The sequence below is a fragment of the Pezoporus occidentalis genome, unplaced genomic scaffold (assembly GCF_034315485.1).
Source record: "Pezoporus occidentalis ecotype Australia unplaced genomic scaffold, CSIRO_AGI_Poc_V1 ctg298, whole genome shotgun sequence".
In the NCBI taxonomy this organism is placed as follows: Eukaryota; Metazoa; Chordata; class Aves; order Psittaciformes; family Psittacidae; genus Pezoporus; species Pezoporus occidentalis.
This window is the reverse complement of record NW_026914918.1, coordinates 371,814-395,179: the sequence shown is the minus strand read 5'-3', so window position 1 is coordinate 395,179 and position 23,366 is coordinate 371,814. Positions and strand designations below refer to the sequence as shown.

The 23,366-nt window shown below is 56.1% G+C and overlaps 1 protein-coding gene across 1 annotated transcript in view; it reads left to right on the top strand.

Moving 5' to 3' along the window:
• NHEJ1 (non-homologous end joining factor 1) overlaps positions 1–23,366 on the top strand; it is a 43,498-nt gene that overhangs the window by 4,385 nt on the left and 15,747 nt on the right. Inside the window, exon 4 of the mRNA XM_062626808.1 lies at positions 695–753. Within this exon, the coding sequence (XP_062482792.1) occupies positions 695–753 (59 nt within the window). The remainder of the gene's footprint in view (positions 1–694; positions 754–23,366) is intronic.

Here is a 23,366-nt window from a genome sequence, read left to right as displayed (position 1 = left end):
GGTCAGGACCTTCTTTGGGGAGCCACCCTGGGGAGGTTATCCTCTGCCCATGCAGGCTGACTGGGACCTGGTTTTTGGCTCATTCCTTGTTAGTGCTGCGCTCTGTCTGCTGCCAGAGGTGATGCCTGCCCTTCCATAGGAATTTTGCCCCTTGCAGATGTGGGGACTGATGGGGAATTCACGGGGATCAGCCCTGACTTGCTTATCATGGCCAGGAAGGTGATGTGGTCCAGACCCTGTCCAACGGCAGGCACCCCACCACAGGAGCCTGGGTCTTCCCTGCAGCTGCACTAGAGTTGCATCAGCTGGCTGCTCTCCCCTGTCTTCTGACACGTGCTGGCCCTGCTTGGCTTGGGGCAGCCAGAACAACCTGGTTTGGGCCCAGGGACTGATGCTGGTAGGCAGATGGCCTCTCTTGTTTCTTGTCTGGGCAGGGTGGGATGCTGGGAGGAAGCTTTGGACCAATGCTGCTAAGCAGAGCTGGCCAGGTGCTTCTCCAGACAACATCTTAGCAATGATGGGGGAAAATCAGTGTTCTGAACAAGGTTCAGAGAACAGGCTCTTCTGCTGGCTCAGGGATGAGTGTGCTGAAGCTGTTCCCTGCAGTCCGCTTGCCTCACAGGCGGGGAAAGGGGGAGCCAGGGTCAGAGGTCTGGCCAGATCTGTCCAAGCTCATCCCTGCTTTCCCTTGCAGATCGCCTGCGGACGGAGCCCTTCCAGGAGGAGACATTTCAGCAGTGCTTCATGGTTAAGGTAAGGAGCTGTGCAAGTGCTCCCTTCTTTGACAAACGAGTGGTGGGGAGCACCAGCAGCCCCATTGTGAAGTGTGTTGGGCTGGATGGACACTGCTGAACTTGCCTGGAGAGATGTAGTGGCCATTGGCTCTCCCATGGCCCTCCTTTGTGTCCTTGCACCTCCTTTGGAGAGTGAGCAGAGCTGGGGGCATGCCTGGTACAGCTGGATGGGGAGGTGGCATCATGTTTTGTCATCCTCTTGCCACTTACCTGCCTGCTGGTTGTTGCTAGGGGTGCAAACTGGGTTGGCTGCTCCATGGGAGTGTGTCATTACTGTGGCATCCTCACCTGCTTCCCACACTTGCTGTGGATCTGAAACACTGATGCTGATATCAGGCAAGGAGCAGGTAAACGAGGAGAAGCCATCTGCTCCTTTTGGTTCATCTGCTGCTTTTAGGTTGGCTTTCCAGTGCTGCATTGTGGGGACAAGTGCCTTTCAGCCTGTTTTCTGTGCTGTGGGATGCTCATCCTTTTCACCCTCCCCTTGGCATGCACGGCTCTAAAATCAGTCATGTGCTTTGGAGAAACTGGGGTTGGAAGGAGAGAGTCTTTCCTCTGATCTTTTTTCATTATTGGAAATAATCACAGAAGCACTAAAATGATTCAAACCAATGTGGTAAGATCAGAAAGGATTGATACCCATTGATGTAAAATAACTCAGGATGCTTCTAAGTGTTCCTGTGCTCATTGCAGAGGCACAGGAGTGAGGAGCAGTGGTGTCTGCTGGGCACCAGGGAGTCAGCCAGGGTGTCCATGGTGTCCATAGGATATTGCTTCATGAGACACACACTGGTGGTCCTGCACAGCCAGCAACAAACCACCTGCAAAGTTTCTAAATACTAGGGATGATCCCTCTTTTTGCATTGCCTCCAGCACAGGGAACTTTCATTTCCCCCTGGTTATGGTGGATAGAGATGAATTCACTGCTGGACTGCAACTTAGAGGTTGCCTAGGGAGCAATGATCATGAGCAGATTGCATTCACCCTGGTCAAAGAAAGGACATTCCTAAACAGTAATTTATATCCTTCATGCTTTGAAAGGGCTAATTTCCCAAAGCAGGGGGAAAATTATGAGCGAAATCAGCTCAGAGGAAACATTTAGATAGAAAAATGTGAATGAAAATGGTGAGCTCTTTCAGAAGAATTTCAGAAGCCACAAAAAGCCACAATTCCACAATCAAGAAAGAGGGCAGCGCTGGCCGAGAGCCCGTTCTGGTTCAGTGGCAAACTGAAGGCAGCAATTAGAAATAAAAGAGCAGTTTATAACAAATGGGGGAGCGGGAGTAGATAGCAATCAGTATAAATTAGAAATTATGAAGTGTAGAAAATGGATAACAGAAGCTAAAGACATCAGGGAAAAATCATGGAGAAGGAGAGAAGGAAAGACTTTTATTTAGTGTAGCAGGAGGAAACCCCAAGCTTCCAGCAACGGGATAAGCTTAATGGTAGATGAAGGTGGTAAAATGATTGATACTGGAACAGACATGGCAGAAGTAGTTGGTAAGCGTTTCGCTGCTGTTGCCGGAAGGATGCGGATGGATGTGCCAGGATCGGGGGATGATGAAGTGTGTCTTTGTCCAAGGGTCAGCTCAACAATATCTGCTAAAGATGAACATCAGGCTTGAAACTCCAGAGTCCTTCAAGAGCTGGTAGGGGTGTGGGGCACAGGAGAAGGTGCTTGGTGGTGCAGGGTGGGCAGGAGGGGAGTGATGCAGCCCTGCACAGAGCCTTGCACAGGCAGTTAGTGGGGAGCTCATCTGTCAGACTTAAAAGATGGGAGGGCAGTTGGTGCTGTGTGTCCCAAGAACAGTCCAGCAGCAGCATCTTGGGGCTGGAGCACTGTACGGGGAATGGGAGGGACTGGGAGATTCTCTCCCTCTGCATCCCCTGGGAGCCAGATCTGAGCACCGGCACCAGGGGAGCAGTGGTGGAGGGATGCAGTTGTGTGTTCAGTCTGCCTGGGGAATCTGTCTTCTCTGCATTCATCCTGTTGCTTTATGAACCCACTGATGATGCTTTTGTCCCATGTACAATCCTGTGGCAATGAGCCGTGAGATGTGAGCAGCTGCTGCCTTTGGTTTGAATGTGGTACCCTGTTGTTCCTCCTGATGCCTCCTAGGTCTTGTGTTAGTGAGGAACACCAAACACAGCTTTGCAGCTCTTCTCCACCAAAACTGTCTGTTCACCCTTATTCACTCCCTGCTCGTTCTGCAGCAGAAGGGTGGGCTGGATGATCTCGTTGTCTCTTGGCAGGTATTTCAAAACCCCTGGGCAATTCAGTACTCCGTTTGCCAGCTCCAAAAAGAGCAGCATGAGGCGCTGGGGTCCCTCGGGACATGCCATGGGGAGCTGGGAGTGCAGCAACCAACTCCTGCATCTGGGTTTTCCAAAAGACGCCGGACAATCAGCACAGAGTCGCAGGAATGAACTGAGGGCTGGGGAGAGAGCCCAGCATTGAGAGACTTGGAACGGAAGAGCTCTGTCTACTTATCAGGGAGAAAATTGAGAGGCGCCTTGATTACAGTGTGTGAGGGTCTTTACAAGGAGAAAATGCTGCTTAGAGAAGGGCTGTCTTTAATCTCGCGGAGAGCAGGGAGCACAAGCCAGGCACCGGGAGCCAGAGCCAGGCAATTTCAAGCTAGGACGGAGGCACTTGGGTTTGCTCCCATGGGCGATTAACGATTGAGGCATGCTCCCAAGGGCAGCGGTTGATTCTCCATCTCTTGATGTCTCCAAAAGTGGGCTGGGAGCCTGCCTGGAAGAAAACCAAGTTGCTGGGATCGGTCTTGGGATGTGCATGGCTGAACGTCAGTGGGCAGGAGGTCAGGAGGAGAGGTCTGATGGTCCTTCCAGCCTCTCCCTTTGCAAAACAGGGCCTCAGGTTGTGGATGTTTGGTAGTGGTAAACACCTCCTGGCTGGAATGGTGTTGTGATTGGTGTGGCACAGGGCTGGCAGGAAGCGGGAAAGTGCTCCACAGCTTTGCTCGCTTCCCAAACCTCTGCTGCTTCCCTCATGGAGAGGAAAGGACCTGCCAGTCCCTGAGGGCACAGCTGCACAGCCTTAAATGTGCCCTTTCCCTGGGCTTGTGTGCACTTGGCTGTCCAGGGCATTTTAACTAATCATGGGGAGTTTTCCAGCTAAGCCCTGGGAATATTTATATGTTTAGGAAACGACGCTTTCACACACGCAGTTTTTGGCAAGGGTTCACTGCTGAGAAGCTGCCTGGGCTTGGGCAGAGCTGGAGGGAGAGCAGTGGCTGCGCACGAGCCGAGGCAAAGCTGGCAGCTTTTATTGGCAAGGCTAGGGGTTCACACCGTAACGGGGAAAAGCAGGCAGCTGGAGAGGGCTCAGTGCCTCGGGGCTGCCCCAGCACCCTTCCCAGCAGCCTAGGACCCAGCAGGTTGGGGGTATTTTGTCCCCAGGTGTCCCTTTGGGTTATGGAGATGACCCCACGGGCAGCATGAGGTGCCCACCCATGGGCTTTGAGAGCTTGCCCCAGCCTAGCCATGGTTGGCATTTTGTGACACAGCTTTGAGGCCCTCAGTGACATGGTTTAGTGGTGGACATGGCAGTCCTGGGGTACAGGTTGGACTTGATAATCTTAAAGGTCTTTTCCAGCTTAGGTGATTCCATGATTCTGCCTGGTCTGGCTCAGCAAGGGTCAGGGGGTCCATGCAGCACCACGCTCCTGTCCCCAGGGAGGGCAGGGACAGGTAGACCTGGGACAAACTCACCATCAGTACAGATATAGCCAGGATGCTTTGCCCTGCATATTTTTATCTGCCGCGGCCGTCGCACACACGGGTGGCTGCTCTGCACCTCCGCAAGGGGAGAAGGGACCTCAGCAAACAGGACGTGGTGGGTTCATGGCTCGACCCCGCGGCCCGGCGAGGAGGAGGAGAAGGATGTGCCATCAAAACAAGCAACGCCGGAGAGGAAGATAAACAAACAGGCGGCTTCCAGCGCGGCCCCAGCCGAGGGCGAGTGGCAGCCCGGGGGCCAGGGCCGGCGGCGGTGCTGGTGGCGGTGCCGGCTGACGTCAGGGTGCCCGGGGGTCAGCGTCCCTCTTATTGTTCCCCACCAGCACTGGGATGGGGGCCAGGCGCCCGTCCCCATTCTGTGAGGGGACACGGGCCAGCGGGGCAGGTGGAGCGTGGCCGGGGCACCCAATGGAGGCGCTGGGCATCACACCCTGGGGTGCAGCCGGGCACCTGCCTGCACGCTGTTGCCTCTCCTTTTAACAGGCACTAAAAATAAGCTCCAGGGAGTGGAGCTACCACGGTCTGGCCGCGGGTGAAGGCGGCGGTGGGCTGTGCATTGGGCAGGGCGGGGACGGCATCCCTCAGACCCGCGCCAGCCCGGTGCGGCCGGGAGGAAGTGGCCCTTTGACTCCTTCCAACCAGGGATGTTTTTAATTAGCACAAGGTAGCTGCGGCTTTGCAGCTGTGACCGGGCCAGAGCGGGGCCGGCAGTGTGGGTGCGACATGGGCTGCTCGCACGAAGGGTGCGCGGCTCAGGGGTGAAAGTGCCGCAGGTGCTCGGCCGGGCTGGGCTCCCTTGGCACTGGCTGGGGAAGCAGCTGGAGGACACGGCACTGCTGCTCAGCAGGGCTGAGCGGTGCCAAAGTTGCAAGGCCCCGGGCAGGCTGGCTCAGGGCAGAGGAGGCAGCGTGGGTCTGGGTTTTGGGGATGCTTGGGTGAGCAGAGCAAGCTCTTGTGTGCAGCCAAGCATCTGTGCTGTGCTCATCCGGTGAGATCCAGGGTGCCTGTGTTGTGTTCTGGTCTTGAGCAGCTTGTGGGGTGTGGGGTCCTTGCTCAGTTCCTGAACAAGCTTCGGTCACTGTCTCATTGCAGCCATTGGGTGTGGGTCCCATGCTGGAAACACAGTGGGCTGTGGCTGTGCTGGAGGAGCTGGGGTACACGCTGCCCTGTACACATATACACATGGATCTGTCTGCTGCTGCGGTCAGGAGGAGAAGAGGGTCGCTTATGCTCAGCATGAGCATGTATGCAAGAGCACAAGTGTGCTCACAAGAGCAGGAGTGTGCATGCCAGCACCAGTGGACACAAGGGGCAGACAGCCATGTTGAGCAGGTGAAGGGGACAGGGGATGGGGTACCGTAGGGCACTTGGGGAAGAGTACAGGCGCTCACCACTGCATGGGAGCCAACTGCTGCATGGGCACTGGCCCCCCATGGTGTTTGCCATGGAAGCACATGGCAGGCGGTGCTGCGGTGTTATTTATTTATTTGCTGAGGCTGATCAGGTGAGGGGGGCCTGGCCAAGGCGTGCTCTCTGAACTGCCCGCAGTAGCCACAGGCTGCTTGCACAAGCAGTGAGTCAGTGAAGCTGTATGCTGCTAAAACCAGACTTGGCACGAGCAGCCCAGCGCAGCAGCCTGCCCGAAATAGTGCCCAAACTGCAGGGAAGGAGCAAGCCCCCAGCAGCCAGGCCAGGCCTGGGCTGGCTGTGACTGCTCCAGCACTTGCATGTGCCAGGGATGGGGATGTGCTGTGGCACCAGTGGCTGCTGTCCCAGGAGCCCTGTGGGGTTGTTCCTGCACGGGATGGGGGGGGGTCATAACCCGACCCCTTGTGACTGTGGCTGTGCCTGGCAGAGAGCAGGTGGCACCTGGGCCATGTACAGGCAGCTTCAGCCCAACCCCACTTCAGCCCAGCATCACCTGGTGGCTTATCTGGGGATGGAGGGATGGACAAGCGCCATCACAGCCAGCCTCCCTGGGGCACCACGCAGCCCTTGGCTTCGCAGCAGAATGTATTCTGACATGTGCAGGGAACCTTCCTTTGCATTCAGAGTCTTCTTCTCCCTCTCCATGCCATACCATGCTGTGCCATGCCATGCAAAGCTTTGCCATGCCATGCTGTGCCATGCCACACCACGCCTGGTGCCACTGCAAGCAGGGAGAGGGGCATCACTGGTTATCTGGCAGAAAGAGCCAGACCCTGCTCTTGCGGGAGAGGCCCCAGCCCATCCATCGGCACTGGCTGCGTGGTGCTGCCGAGGAGCAGCTCAGCTCAGGGGATGATTGATCTTGTGTCAGCAAACGGTGGTTTGAGCCAGTGCCAGGCCTCAGCTCAAACGGGAGCATTGAAGTGGGAGAGCCCCTTCCCCCTCCGGCAAGAGGAGCAGCAATCCACCCGCTGCCATCCCCAGCCCTGCTCCCACATCTTGGGCATTACTGGCCCCACAGTCACGGGCAGCTGACCAGCTCTGGGGAGCACACAGCGGGGAGCACGAAGGCATCTGGGGTCTCAGCTTTGCCAGGCTGAGCTCGCTGGGGCTGTGTTTGGGTTCGAGGAAGGCAAATGGGGGATGCAGGGACGCCTGGTGGGGAAAAGCTGCAGGGCAGAGTCTACCGCTGTGCCCTGCAGTACCCCGCTGTGCCTGCCCTGGTGTCAGCTCAGGGTGCGGTAGTGAATCCTACAAGCAAAGGACATTTTGGGGCAGAAAACAAGATGGACTTTAATGGGGCTGTAAAGGCACTTCTCTGTCAGCAAGGGACAAGTTGGCTTCTCCATCCCCAGCTCATGGGATCTGCACCAGGGCTTTGTTATACCCATCAGTGCTGCTGCCACAGGCAGGGCAGAGGAGCAGTGCTGCTTGCACTGCTGGTGCTGTCTTCCCCAGCTCTCTGCAGCCCTGCTGTGCCAAAATGGGCTGCTAGGTTTATTCACTGTCCCTGCATGTGCTGAGCTCTTCCCCATCTCCCCTCATGTCCCCAGCTGTGCCCTTTCTCCTGTGACATCCACAGGCAGGGTTTTTTCGGTGTTCTGAGAGCTGCTCCCTCCCTATCCCTTGGGCCAATGCCCCCGCAGACTCTGCCAGTAGTGCCAGCCCATGCAGAGGTGGTACCGCACAGCTGGGCACATCTGGGCAGGCAGCAGCACCTGGGGATGGGTTGTCCTGCACCCCAAGGGGCACAGCCATCAGATTCCTGAGGCTGCCTGCTCCCACTACACTCGGACCTTCACGTCCTATGTATCTGCAGGAGGAAACAGGGCCATTCATGTATTTCTCTCTCTATTTATACCTCTCCCTTTCCGTATTTAGTGTGTGCGCAGGCAGAGGGGGCAGTGAATGCCGGGGCCACTTGATGTTCTTGGCTCCAGCACTGGCTTGAATTTTGTCCTGGAATGTATCCTGAACCGCTCTGAAAACACAAATAAATCTCTGTGTGTTGTGTGTGCATGTGTACACAAATATATAGGCAACGTATAGACACGGAGCCATATAGGGCATTTGTAAGCTTTGCTATTTAAAGGGAGTAGTTAGAGGGCTTTAGGTGAGGCAAACACCTCTGGATCAAAGGGATGCAGAGCACCCTGCTAGCAACCAGGCACCCTGGGACATAGGTGGCTCTTGCTTTGTCCTCTCCAGGGACCTGAAGCCACCCTGCTGTTGACATACCCAAGGTAGCATGCCCAGCCAGCCCCAAGCAGTGCTTTTATCCCCTGCGAGCTGCATTACATGTCCTGCTCCCTGGTCTCCAGTTTCCCAATGAGAGCTCCAGAGCGCCAGCTCCTGTGCTGCTGACACAGAGACTGCAGTGCTTAGTGTGCAGCTGGATGCAGCAAGGCAAGGATGGCAGTCCCTCTGGAGCACCAGGGGTCCAGGGCTTCTGGAGGGTGAGGGGTTGCTTCCTGAACATTAGCTGGTGCCCACAGCTGTTGAGTAAAGATGATGACATGGAAAAGGAGAAAACAGATGTTGGGTAGCAGGTCCCAAGCAGGCGCTGGGCTGGGCATCTCCTTGAGATGCTGGTGCATCTGGTGCTCACGGCTCTCTGGCAAAGATGATGAAACGGGGGAAATAGAAATTGGGTACCAGATCCCAAACAGGATACTCGGCCATGCCAGGAGGGCAAATCCTCAGGAGGCATTGATGGCTGCCTTGCTGGGGATGCTGGATGAGGCCTTGGCATGAGCACCACTGGGTCTCTGAGCACCCCTTGGCCAGGGAGCGGGCCCCATGTTTAGCCCAGCTCAGGTTCATGCCAGCTTCTTTGCTTCTGGGTGCTGAAAAAACTGATATTTCAGGCTGAAAATGCCCACGTTTGTTCTCTGGCCAAAGGCGATGTGTTTGTGGGTGGGGGAAATTGGAGCAAATTCCTGCTGCGAGTCCTGCACGTGTGTGCGGGTGTGCGGATAGGGGAAATACAGTTTTCCTTTTGGAAAAAAAAAGCTTATTTTTATACAGAACTCCAGAAGGGCTGAAGGTGAAAACTTGGCCTGTCAGCAGCTGTCACAGGGGAGCGGGTCCCGGCCTGAGTTTGGGGGAAAACCACAGCTGGGTGTTAATGGGACTGTTAATGAATTAATGTTGGCTGCTGGGGGCCAGGGGGAGCCTGGCTCGGCGGGGCATGCGTGCATGGAGCTCTGCCCGGCACATGGGCTCCAGCTCCCCGCACAGCTGGCCAGAGCCCCAGCTCTGGGAGCCATGTGCCTGGGGAGGTGTGAGTCTCCCCTTCCAGCTGTGCCTTGCTCTCCGGGTTGTGGAAATGAGCTTGGAAATGTGGCCCCATTGTGGGGAAGAGAGTTCTGCACCAGAGAGCATGGATGCAGCCAGTGTGGGTCTGTTATCTTTTGAGTGTGGGCATCTGCTGCCTGAGCTGGTGATATTGCTTAATGCTGGGTCTCCTCAGCTGCCGAAACCAAATCTTTAAAGCAATTTAAAGAAAACAGCAAGGAAGTGAAATCCCCCCAGGTTTATGGGTTAGAGAGCTTGTGCTGTTCAGTCAGCGCAATGTCTGAAGCAGTGCTGGTGTCCACATGGCACTGTGTGTCTGCAGCCCTTCTTGGGGTTATTTCTCTTGCTGTCTCCCTGAGAATGTGGAGGAGCACCCATGTGAATGCAGTGAGCACAGCCATGCCCCATTCTGTGTGCTCAACATTATGTTTGCACAGCTTTCACACCCAGCTTGCTGGGGACAGCTCTGGAGGACGTTGTGCTAACGCACTCACCTGATGCCAGTATGGTAGGGGTGCCATAACCTAGTTGGAGTAGAAATGAGAGGGAAAATGCAGAGAGGATCTGGGAAAGAGAGTACAAATTCTTCTCCGAGAACCTCTTCCGCTGCATCCTTCAAGATATGCGAGTGAGATCTTGACCATGGGGAAGCCTCTGGCATCTCCTAGGTTTCACCCTCTGGTACCAGGCAACTGTTGAACAAAGAGGAAAGAGTGACCATCCTGAGGGTGGGATGACTGTGCCAAGGAAGGGATAACAATGTCAAAGAAGGGATGGCCATGCTAAGGAAAGAAAGACCACACCAAGGAAGGAATGGATGACCGTTCTGGGAAAAGGAAGACCATGCTGAAGTAGGAATCCCCAGCATGGGACTATGGATGGATAGGTTTCCCGACAGAAGATGCTGTTATGGTGGAGACAGAGCCTCCCACTCTGCTGAGAGGAAGGCTGGAAGAGCCTGAGCTCTTGAGAACGCTGCTTGCTCCCTAGGGATGCTATGCTTGCACTCAGGCTGCAGATGCTCTGTTGGCTCAGGTGGTGGGTGCCTGTAGGTGGGTGCAGATACTCCCTCACCTCAGTAAGGAAACTTCTCTGGGCTGTTGGACCCAGTACCTTAACAGGGACCCTGTGTTGGGTTTTCAGGGTCAAGCTCCAAGCACGCAGCCAACATCTGCTGCCCAGTGCCAAACCAGGCTGATGGGGCTGTGGACCTAGAGAGGGCAGTGCCTGGGCTCTTTTTGCAACCCTGCCTCAGCTGGGCTCTACGCAATGGGTTCCCCACACTGGAGGACCTCCAGAGAATCACACACCCCAGCTTGGAGCAGGTCTGAGACTCCTCTGTGCTGGCCACCAGCTCTGGGGACCAGCTCTGGCTCCGCTGGGCCCAGACCCCTTTCCAACCCCATCCCAGACAGATGGATATCCCAAAACCCAATGGTCCCAGGGGCCCCCAGTGCTGGTCCCCCTGGCTGAATGAGGTGGTGTGCGTGTGCCCAGACTGTCCCCTCCTGTGACTGTACAGCACACACGGCTAAATATATGTCTGTGCAGATACAGGAACTCAGAGAGGCTGAGTGATGCTCCCTTTCTATACCTCTTTTCATGGGAAGAACTAATGAGATTCATGTCATTAAAGGGCTGATGTTTTGTGGGATGGGAGCCTTTTAAATGGGATGTGTCCTGGCTTAGTCATGGCAAATATTTACCAAAAAACAAATTAAAAAAAAAAAAAGAGAAAGAGAAAAAAAGGGACATACCATATAAAATTAGAGTTCTGAAAATAGTATTTAGAGCAAGTAAGAGAGAGGAACCTGAAACAGAACATACAGCCCAGTCTGTTCAGGAGTCAGGGGAAAAAGAGAGAGCAAGGGGAAAAAAAAAAAGCCAAGCCAGAGATAAAACGAGAGAAACCTCGGCAGTAAAAACAGCATCTTGGTAAATAGACTATTAAAAAATTCTGACCTGCTTTATGGCTTTCTTGGCTGCCGTTCAGCTGTGCTGCCCTGGCCGGCACGCAGGGAAGGTAGCAGGAACCGGCGTCTGTGTGGATGCTCAGAGCCCTGGGACGCGGCTCCCCCCGCCCGAGCAGCGGTGCAGGGCGTTAAATTTAGCCACATAATGATGGCCCTGAGGAGGCACCTTTTGTAGCCACACTGTAATTACTGCCTCGCTTATAAATTTTATTTTTCTTATTATGTTTCCTCCTCCTCCCCCGCTGGGGAAGGGCTGGGGGGGTCTCCCACACCCCTCACCAAAGCCACAGCTCCCTGGGCAGCGGGGGGGTACCGCTGCAGGGATGAAGCAGGTCCCAGGTCCATGGGATGGAGGGGAAGGTGGGAATAGCTGCCCGAGACCTGTGCCACCCTGTGCCGCTGCCCTACTCCTATAGAGCATTTGGAGAAGGGGGAGGTATTGAGCTAACCCTACCATGGTAGGGTCCCCATATCTGAAAGTGAGGGCGTCTTGGTCCTTTGAGCCTTAACATCACTCCTTCAGGGTTCCTGGGAGATGGGCTTGTACAGGCAGAACCAGGGGGTCTCTGGGACCCCCACCAAAAGCAAGGAGCATCCATCCAGCTGCACTCAGTGGGTCACCAGCTCCAGGCCTGCTCCTCACAGAGGTGGGAAAGGCAAAAAGGGTGAAGGGCTGCCATGGTCCCCTCCTCCTGTGGGAGCGGGGCAGAGGGGACGGCTCCTCACTGAGCTGGTGAAGTGGGGGACAGCTTCAGGCTGTGCCAGAAAAGGTCTCGTTCCCCTCTTGTTTTCCCAAAACAAAGGAAGCAGCCTTGCATTGCTGGAAGTCGCGTGCTCGGGCTGTGCTGCCTTGTTATCATCCGATAACCCGGCGACCCGGGAGCTGCCCTGCTCCTCACCCGTTGAGCGCGCACTACGGGATGCGAACAGCTTCCGCATGAGCTGCCCTTTGCAGAGATCCGTTTTCCGCTCCCCGGGTGTGGGGGGGGCAGTGGTGGGGGCTGCCACGGTGGCCCCAGCTGGCCCCAGGCTCACCATGTGCTGTGCACCATGTGCTTGGTGGGGACCTGCCCATGCTGGTGGTTGAGGTGGAGGTTGAGGGCAGAAGTGCAGAGGTGGCAGGTGCCTTGCCATGACCTGGGTGCTGCCACCCCATGAGGGACATAGAAGAGATCTGGGGCTCTGCTGTGTCTCACTTTGCCCCAAGCAACTTCCCCAAGAGCACCGTGGCCAGGCTCTACCATGGAGCAGGGTGGGCAGTGTGCCGGGCTGGGGGCCAGGGTCCTTTGGGGCGCACAGTGACGCTTTCAGGGAAGGGACCCTTGCAAACCACCAAGGAAGGCTGTGCAGCACTGGGACTGCCTGCTTTCCCTTTCAGCACTGTCCCTTCTCCCAGACTCATGCTCTGGGGAGGGTGCAGGGGTGCCAAGGTGCCGTAGGGACTTTGGTGGGACTGGTGGTCAGAGTGATGTTCATCCATCACTGTGGGGAGGTGTTTGGGGGTGAGTCTCCTTGGCAGAGCTCTGCACAGGGGACATGCGGGACCACAGCAGTCTCACCCAACTGTGCCCAGGGGAGCCAGCTCATTCCAAAGTATCCCCTTTCTCCTGCCCCACACTACAAGGTCTCTGTTCAGCACTGTGATGACCCGAGGCAACCTTCACCCCTTGCTCAAGTGCCCATTTCAGGGCAGGTGGAACAATACTAAATCAACTCCTTTAAAGCCTCTGACCCACAGCCCCATGGATGTACTGGTGTCTGTCCCTCCCTCATCTCCTGTAGGCACGCCGGGCACAGGGCTGCCTTGGCTGGGGGCCAGGAGGGTCCTGGCCTGGCTGGGTCTGTGCCCTGACCTTCCACCCGACCGCAGGGTCCATGGCTTGCACTGGGTGCCAGGGATTCAGCACCGAGGTGCTGTGGGATCCCTCGGGGGCAGTGGCCACCACCTACCAGTGTTGGCTTGGGAGCCTGGGGTTAGAAAGTGCTGGGGTCTGGGAGACAAAGTGCCCTTTCAGCCCTAGCCCTGGAAAGACCCGTGTGCATGTGTGTGTGTGTGTGTGTGTGTGCAGAGGTTAATGCCCTTAGCCCCGGGGAGAGGAGACAGCGCGGGCTGGCTCCATCCCCACTGGGAGCTGGCCCCGCACGTGTGCCTCTGCGTGTGCCTGCGTGTGCCTCTGTGTGCAGGAGGCTTATGTATTTCCGTCTCGGTGTATTTATGTGCGTCATGTGTGTGTCTTACTCATCACTGTGTTTTTCTTTCCTTGTTCTTGGGTCTTTCCCTCACCCCCACTATGGATCTATAATTCTTACGGTATTTTATTCTTTCCTTTTTTTTCTTTTTTTGTTTGAATCCCCAGTTTTGGAAGTTGCTGGCTCCTTAGGAAAATAAGCTGTATTTTTAACGCTTGTCTGCAAGGCTGCTGATCCTGCCACCCTCTGCTCATTGCTTGCTCACTATTTGTGTAAGCTTTTATTTTCCCCTTCGCCCTGTGCTGGGCAGCCAGTGGTGTGCGGGAGCTGAGCAGCATGGCGGGAGCACGCCGAAGTTGTCAATGAGCAAAAGCAGTTCCAATCTGGCCTTTATTGAGGTCTGGGCTCACATAGCGCTGGAGTAGCCTGCCCTGTAATCAGCCAGCCACCAGAGCTGGCCAGCCTTGTAATAAAGCGGCTCTATATTTATTTGTTCTGTTTATGCCCTGCTCTGTAATAAGTTGGGAGCCCTCCCCATTCCCCCATTATCTTTGGGAAGCTCCTCTGGATCTTGAAGGGATCTGCCATCCCACATGCAGCAGATGCTTAGGGCCCTGCATCCTTCAAGCAGCTCTGGCCATATCTGGGCCACGCACCTCTTGCTCCATGTGCCCTACACACCCCGTGCCTACCATCTTCATCCTCTCCTCAACATCCCAGCCCTGCTCCCCAACCCAGAGAGCCCCCATGGCTCTCCTGGTACCCCACATCCTCCCCACGGCCCCTCTCTCCATCCCTGCCCCCCCAGCACTTCCTCTCCCAGCCCCCCTTCTCCCCCTCTCTATTTCAACCTTGAGTCTTTTTAAAATACGTTCATTAAAGGGAGCTCAGTTGCCCTTTCCCTGGCGAGGCTGGAACACTGACAGCCTGTTCGCCCGCGTGTCTGTAATTAAACTCAATCTCTGGGTGAATACAACAATGTGACTGCACAGAATAATTCCTGGAGATCCTGACGCCGAGGAGGAGTGTGGCCTCTGAGCAGCCCATTCACGCCTGGCTTTCTATAAATACTTTACTATGTGGCACTAAGAAAACTTCAAGCTCTTTCCCCCCCCTCCCCCCCCCTTTTCTTTTTATTAGTGCTATATAATATAGTAATTGTGAGACTAGAAGGTCTCCCTGTGCCTGCCAGGGTTCATGAGCCTGGGTGTGACCTCGTGCTGCACCGGGAGCCCAGGGACTGCCACATCGTCCCGAGGGCTACCAGCCTTGCCAAGGGGATACAGGTGACCCACAGCACCCTCCGGCCCGGAGCTCGGGGGATGCAGTGGGGATGCTCTGCCAAGGCAAAAGGTTTACACACTTCTAAAATCCTTCCTGTTTGTGTCCCTGCTGGCAGCAGTGCCTGACTGTTTTGTGTCCTGTGGCCCTGGGAGCTGTGGCTGCTGCGGGGAGATGCCTACGGATATTAGGGCAGAGGGAGGAAGGATGGGTCTGGAGGAGCATCCCTAAATCCCCATGGTCCTCAGTGTGGCTGTGCCTCAGGTCCCAGCCTGGGAGCTCTCTGGCCTGGGGTACTTGGGGAGCCCCAGGACAGCTGCTCCCCGTGCACTGTCCTGCACAAGGACAGGGAGGAGGTGGCTGTCCCAAGTGTGGTCCCATCCCACTTGCTGTCCCCACACCTGCCTGCAGCCCTGACTGCTCCCCTGGAGCCTGCTGGTGGCATGGCTGGAGGGATGCTCAGGCATCCCTTAGCTCCCTGGGGAATCCTCCTTCTGTCTCTGTAACCTTCATCAACTACACTCTTTAAAGCACTACTGGCCCACGCAGACCGTGCCACCTTGGGTGCCCCTTGCTCAGAGGGGCTGGAGGCAGCCAGTGCACTCTTCGCCAGCCCCATGCACTCCCCTGCTCCCCAGACAACATCCCTCGCTGGTGCCTGGGGTGCTGGGGCACAAGTGCCTGGCACGCTGCAGGTGCCATGGTCACAGAGTAGTCAGTTCCCTGCTGTCCTGGCTCTTGTTCCCTGTGTTACAGGACTGCAGGGTGACCAGGGATCCCACTGCCCCAGGCTGCTGGAGAGCTGAAGCACAGAGCCTAGGGACATGGGCTGGGGACAGGGCTGGGACATGCCTGGCACGGTCCTGGTAGGGTTTACATGAGGCCATCACTGCATTTGCATGGCCAAAAGTAATATTAGATCTTTGTGCTAAGCTGATATTCCTGAAAGCCACAACGGACATTAATATTCATGAGCCCGTTCAACCTCATCCATATTCATGTTGTATCCCTCGACTGCAGGGCCTCTGCCTGTTTTTCACCTGCTTGGCAGCATGGTGCCCAGGAAGGTGGCACCATGCAGAGCCAGAGGTGTCAACCTGCCAACAGCCAGGGCTGAGCAAGGGCCACGGTTCGTGGAATGGATAAGCTTTGGGAATTGGGGACTGTCTTTCTCTGGGTGCTGCCCTATTTCGTGGCTGCCCAGTTGAGTGAGAGCTGAGCAGATCCATGGCTAGAGCCTGGGAACAGGGACCCTCTGGTGTCCCTGCTCTTCCCTGCAGCCTGGCACAGTCTCCAGCCCTGCAGCCCTGTTCCTGCCTAACAGCCCTGCCTTAGTGGGGCATCCCTAAACCAAAAGCTGCCCAGTGCCTCTGGAAGTCCTTGTGTTGAGTCAGAGCCTGCAGAGCAGGGTGCCAGGAGGGTCTCGGGTACCTCCATCCCCTGTAACACTCTATCCCATCCCCTCCATTCTCTCTGTTCCTGACGGGTTTGCTGCCAGTGTCCCCTCTGCTTGCCCTGACTCCCTGATTTATTTTGTAGGACAACCCAAACTCCCGCCAGCTCTAGGGGCTTGGAACCCCAAGGGCACAGACTGGAGGGATTTGCATCCTCATCACCACCACACTGCTGCAAAATGGTGTCAGTGCTGTGGCTGCCCTTGCACCCCAGGGGCACCCAGCCTTGCCCTGCACCCCTCCTGCGCTGGGCTGTAAGGTGGCCCCAGGGCTGGCAGCGCCGGCCGCCGCCGTGGCTCTTGTGCTGTGCTGGCGGCCGCGGTGTGTGACAGGGGCGCGGCAGGTGGCGCCCTGGCCCCGGCCAGCGGCCGTCTGATGGGCGCTGCTGCCGCGGTAACCCGGCGCTGCATCCCTGCACCCTGCATCCCTGTATCCCGGCACTGCATCTCTGCATCCCTGCATTGCGGCACTGTATCCGTGCATCCCTGGATCCTGGCATCCTTGCATCCTGGCACTTCATCCCTGCATTTCTGCATTCCAGCATTCCGTGCACTCCACACCTCCAGCCCTGGGCACTTCGTCCCTCATCCCTGTGTCCCTGGCACTGCAGGACTGTGACACTGGACACTGCCTCTCTGTGTCCCAGGCATTCACCTCTGTGTTTTGGGCACTGCATCCCTGCATCCCAGGCAGTGCACCTCTGTGTCTCAGGCACTGCCCCTCTATGTCTCAGGCACTACACTCCTCTGTTTCAGTCACTGTATCCCTGCATCCCAGACATTGCACCTCTGTGTCCCAGGCACTGCATCCCTGCATACCTGGGATTGTGTTTCTGCATCACCCTGGCTGCAGGTGCTGTGACAGGGATGCTTCTGGGCAGCGGGGCCGGTACAGCATTGTGCTCTCACCCTGACTAGTGGCACAGCGGGAAGCCTTGCAGGGGCTATCACACAGCAGGGATGTGGGTGGAGCAGCCCAGGAGCTTTCCCCCATTGCCACAGCATAAGCCCCGTGTGCCTGGGGCTGGATCCCACCCTGTATTTCCATCCACGCTCATCACTCTCAGGGCAGATGAGTGGGGTTAGGCACCTAACTTGAGGGTTCTGAGCCTGTTTTCTGCTTCAGGAAGGCTACAAGGAGTGAAAGGTTTTGGTGGGAGCAGCAGAGGGCTGGGTGTGGGATCCCAGCTCCCCGGCCCCCTCTGGGGCAAGGCAAGAAGGACTGAAGCCAACCGGGTGCTGCCCAGCTTGCTGCAGGGAACAAACAGCATCAGTGTTGACAGCAAACTGCCACAGCTCACCCCCTCTCTCATCATTTATTGCTTATGCCTTGGCAAGGGCCCTCTTTTTGCCTACTGATTTATGATTTTGCTGCAAACTTGTTGATATTAGAGATTTCCCTAAAACCTCAGCTCTTGAAGTGATGAGATTATAGGAAACAGTGCATCTGCAATCTAGGATCAGCATGGCTCACTCATGACAGGTATATATGATGGGATGCTGATCCAGGGAGGCTCTGCTTGCTGTTCAGGATGTCCCTTTGCCCATGTCCTCACATCAATTCCCCTAAAGAGGAGGGCATGAAGTCCACCAGGCAAATAGAGACCCCCAAGATCTTGTGCTGCGGGCCCATCTGAAGAGTACTATATGTTTGGGGTGGCACGCATGCTTTGCACTTTGTGCATGCCCTTGGAAGTCACTTGCTCTAGTCAGTGCCATGCTGTCTTCTCACTCTGGCACTCACTCTTGGGAATAGGGCATCCCTGAAGGGACATACAGATTGCTGCATCTCTGGGGATGCCATTGGCTGCTCCACCATGCATCTGCAGCTGGTGTCGGCTCTTTTTTTCCAACCAGGATCAGTTATTTTCCCATTTCCCCTCCATCTCTCCTCTGTCCTCTCCTCCTTCACTTTAGACTCCCAGTGGCTCTCAGACACAGATACTGCAGTGGGCTGCTGTCAATCCTTTGTGCATCTCCTATCTCCAGCCTCCTGCTCATCACTTTGGCAGCTCATCTTCAAGCTACCCCTGGCTCAGGGGTACTGCTGGGGTCACTCCATCCACCGCCAGCCCCCCCCCCCCCCCCAACCCCTGTCTGCAGAGAGGGTGTGGGCTGCTGGGGAGCCCTGGTGAGGCTTCCCCAGCCCTTCGCAGGGGTCTGTCCCATGCATTCCCATGGAGAGGGCCCTGTGTCCTGGAGGCTTTCCATGGGCGCAGGTCTCGTGGAGCCGGGGTGCCCTTCCCCTGGCTGCTGGCCGTGCCAGCCTGTCTGCGCAGCTCCCGGCGCTGCTGCCTTCCCTGCCTTTCACTTGTGTGTTTTTACGGCTCAGAGGGAGCCGTCCTGCCCAAATTCCCCGTGTGCTCCTAATTTCATAGTTCTCCCCATATATCCATATATATCCATATAGCATTTGATACAGGTTTTATGGGCATTTCCATACATTTTACAGACACAGCCATTACAGAGCCAGGTTTCACCCGAGAAACCTCAGGGGAGCACAGCACTGAATCGCCTTAGTCTTGGCCCCAGAACAAGGCTCTCTTCTCTCCCTTGCTGGGGCTGCCGCTATCAGCACAGCAGAGGGCTGGGGGCGGCAGGGGGCTGGCGAGCAGCTTCATTATCCTGCTCCTTGCAGCCTCATCCTGCAAATCCCAGGGCTGCCACTGCTGCCCCACGCTCCCTCTGCAGCTGTCTACCATTGGCAAGGGGCTGCTTTGAGCTGGACTGCTCAGTGAAGCTCAGGACCATAATCTGTATGACCAGGTTGTCAGGATCTGGCCCATTTGCCTGCCTGTTGGGCTGTGCATGCAGCTGGCTGCAGGGACTGGAAGCCCTCGGTGGTGGTGCAATGGGTGATGCCATCCTGGCTGATGGGGCAGTGACACTGCTGTCCATACAAGGCATCTTGGCTGCCACTGTGCATGCAGAGCATCTTAGCTTGGGCAAGGCAGCCTCTGGCTGGCAGAGGGTCAGAAAATTGATCCGGTTTTGTGTAGCCCTCCACACATTCTGGCATGCTGCAGAGGCTGCTGGCCCTGCAGTAATGCCCAGCTCTGCTCAGGGGCTGCTCTTGTTCCCAACACAGGTGGAGAAGCCTCAGACCTTGTTTAAAAAGAAGCTAGGTAACACATGCCTTTATCACCACTGCTGTCAGACCCTGGAGCAGCCTGAAGTCCAAACCCAGGGCATCCCCATGAGACTGTGCCCAGCGTCCAGGCTGCTGAGCACTGCCTGCAGGGGAGGATGGACTGGGGCAAGTGAGTGCAGGGATAAGCCCTCCTATGCCTGGTGCTGTTTGGCAGGGGCAAACATACCCTGGCCCCACTTTGGGTTCCCAGTTTTCCTGGTCTCACACACTGGACTGATGGGATGAGGAATTTTCCACCCTGCATGTGAATTCCCATTTGTAGAGCAAATGCCCACTCCCATCCAGTGCTGCCAATGCCACGGGGACCTCTCCTTCCTGCTTGGACATGTCTGGCATGGCTGCGGCACCATGCAGCCCAGACCTGCATACAAGCAGTGCTTCAGCTCAGCTATTAATAGCAGCTCCCCTCTCCCCTTTTGAAGGCTGCTGGGAGCCCAGGGTACATCCCATTCTGTTTTCTTGAACAGGTCCCGAAAGCAGGAACCATTTGTGTCTTTCCCGGCCAGTGTGTCTCTCCTTAGCCTCCAGCATGTGCTATTTTCTGTGCTGTTTACTGTTCTTCTGTGGGCTGTTAGGTTTCCGTGCTGGGGTAAGGCTTGTAAATGGGGGGGGGGGGGGGGGGGGGGGCCAAGGAGGGGGACACTGAGTCTGCACAGAGGGGCTATGGGAAGGGGGGTGGTGATAGAGGAGCACAGACATGGCCTTTATCACAGCCTAGGGGATGTGTGGCTCATAAATCCAACCCAGGCAGATAGGGGATAAATCATCCCAGCTCGGGCACTCGTGGTTACCCATGGTTAGAAATTAACTTTGTGTTGGATGGGTCCCAGGCTGTGGGATGGGAAGGGAAGGCTGCTTTGGGCAGCATGCCTCCTGCCCAGATGCCACAGAGCTGGGCTGCAGGCAGGCAATGGGTGCCCAGTGCGCTGGCCCAGGCAGAACTGGTGAGTGCAATTAAAGTCAGAGCTGATGAAGTAAATGGCCTGGAGTGGACGCTGTGGCTGAACCTGTGCTGTGGGTGATGATGCTCCGGCGCTGATGCCAACCTCACTGGGCTCTGGTGCTTTGATGACTGGCTGTAGCCACTGCACGAGCCATCCTTGGGCTGCAGGCACACTGAGCACTGGGAGACACTGGTTGGTGTGGGAGGAGATGGTAAGCCAGGGCCCAGGGAAGGTGGCAAGGTGTGTGTCAGGGGCAGGAGGATGATGTGCTCACAGTGGGACTGGAACTGTCCTCTCCATCTACAGATGCAACCCAGGGCTTGGCAGAGCAGGGAGCTCCATCCTGGTGTCATGGGGACTTGCAGGCTGGGGCAGTTTCTGGTCCCAGCTCTGCCCCTGTGGGTGGGAGGAAGCATGGAAGTCCACAGGCCCCTGTTTCACTTCCCCTCCCCAGCTGCAGCATCCTTCTAGCCCAATTTTTCCCATCCCTGGTGCTTCCTGCACAGCTCCATGAGCATCCCCAGGAGGCTTTTAGGAGTGCAACTGCAGCAATCTCTCCCCATCTGCTCAGGCCAAGTGCCCACAGCTGGGACCATGCCATCCTTGGGGTCCCAGGGCACCCACAGAGAGGGAGAAGCAGCAGGGTCGGTGGGGACACCTCTCCTGCAGTGGGTCTCTTGGCAGCTGCCTCAGCTCACTGCTGGCCCACTCTCTAATAGCTCCCCAGCTTTCCTTTCTAACGAGGCTCTAATTGGAAGCCGGTTGTGCTTCCCTTCCCCTCTTCTCAGAGCTCTCCAGTCCCAGTTCTGCAGGGTGATTAAGCTGAGGTTTTGTTTTTTTTTAATATGGCAGAATTATTTTGGAAGGGCTAGGATCGTTACATGACGGGCTTCTTGAAAAACCCCAGGCTTCGCCTTTCAGACGAGGCCTTTTCAAGTGGTTTTGCACAGTACACGTCTCTGGGCAGCGACCGTCTCGAACAGTTACTGTTAATTATAGATGCCTCTTTCCCGCTCGCCCATTACTCAAAGGATTTTTGTGTGTTTTAACAGTGTTTTACATCAGCCTGAATAAGACTCTATTCAGTATTTCCGAGAGCTGGAACTTGGGCATCCCCTGCTGTATGTGCTGTGCTCTCCTCCCTGCATCCCTGGGGCCAGGGACCAGGCAGCCAGGGCGGGCACAAGCCTTCCTCCCATTGTCCAGTCAGTGCACACACTGCTCTTGGTGCACACCCTCTTTTCACCCACAGTCTGGCTGTGCATGGGTTTGCACACTCAGCTCCTTGGGGCCACCTTCTAAATTCACCCTCCATCATCCCTATTGCACACCAAGCACTGCTGCCTGCTGGTGCGTGCTCGGTTGGCCCCTGTGCCCACTGTCCTGTCATCCTCTGTGGCCAAGGACTGAGGGGCAGTGACAGCCCAGAGCACACTGGCCTCATCCTGGGATCCTCAGGATGCACAGGGTCCTATTCTCTCTTGCTGAGCCCTTCGGGACACACAGGGTCCTCTTGCTGAGCTCCGGGCTGGTGTGTTGCCCTTGTGCTAACATAGGGATGTCTCCCCTGAGCCACGCACCGCATAGCTGGGGTTGTTCCCCATGTCCTTTGTGCTGCATTTATCAGCACTGATTTCATCCATCCTTCATTGCCTGGCTATTCAACAGCAACTCGTTGCACTCAGCAGTTCTTCTGACTGCCCTGAAGAGTTTAAGATCATTGAGAAATGCTCTTGCCTCCTGTGCCACACCATATGTACCCTCTGAAAAGACACCCTTTATTCCATCGTGCCAACTCTGCTTTACTTCAGGTGTAGGCTTTGAGAAGAGCTTGACTCTTCTCGCATGACAGCCGAGTTGATTTAGCTATCCTTGGGGAAAGACCTTGCCCTAAGTATTTTTGCAGTCCCACTGCATCCCCCCATATGCTCAGCTGGGCATGCTGGCCCCTTCTGAGTTACTCTGGTGACTTCCCACTACAGAGCAGTGCTATACCTCCTCTTCACATCATTTTTGCTTTTTGCTCCCTCAGCTTCAGGCTACTGGTGTTTCTGCAGCTCCCAAAGCCATCCCAGACAGAGGACTGAGCCCCAAGCTCTGGGTCCCCATCAGGAGATGGGAACCCCCAGGGATGTGCTGGACACTGCAAAGTGGACATGGACTCTTGGGCAGAGCAGCCTGCTCAAACACTGGGCAGCTGGGGTTTGGCAGAGGGTGCCCTTGCCAGACAGTGAGGCTTTGGTCAATGCAAAGGTTTGGAATGACTGGAGGATGAGGGGCAGCTTCAGGACTGCTCTGCTCAACCAGTTTCACAAGCCCAGAGGGAACAAGAGCTTCCCCTGGTGCTCCAGGGTGTCCATGAGCTGCTGGCTGCTCCCCTGAGAAACCATGAGTTGGGAGGAAAAGTGAATCCAGCTCATCCTCATGCTCACCATCCCTCCTCCTTCAGGCTTGAGTGGGGACTTTGGAGAGTGTGGGGTGCAGCTGGGGGCACCGCGGAATTGTCCAGAGAGAGCCCTATTCAGGGAAGAGGGGTGATGAGCCCCATTTGGGCACCTCCGCAGCCCTCGTTTCCTCCAGCTCAGCATATAGGGCACTGTGGTCAGGCCCATTTATAAAGCTGGTAAATATATCGGCAGGATTTGTGTCCCCTCCAAAGGTCAATATTTGTGCAGAGTTTAATTTTAACAAGCAGTTGTTTGCAGAGGCTGCCCTGTTTGTGTGTGTGTGCGCTTCCCCATCTATTGATGCTCGAGGGGAGCCGTGCAAGCAGCTCGTGTATGTGCACCAACTCACCAGGGCGCAGAGGGGATTGGCATAGCTCTCTGCTCCCGGAGATGTTCCAGATGCAGGGGCAGTACTGTGCAGGCCAGAGGACAAGGACTAGTGTCTGTGGCTGAGTCTATAAATGCAACCCGCAGACCACTCCGGGAGGTGACAGCGAGCAAAATGTGCCCCGTGTGGCTCTGAACAGCAGCCGATGGGGACAGTGGCTTTCCCAGCCTGTTCTGACCGGTGCCCTGGGCTTGCAGCAGGCAGCTCTGTGGCCACACAGCCCCCGGCCTTGCCCCTCCTGAACCCATGTGGCTTTTG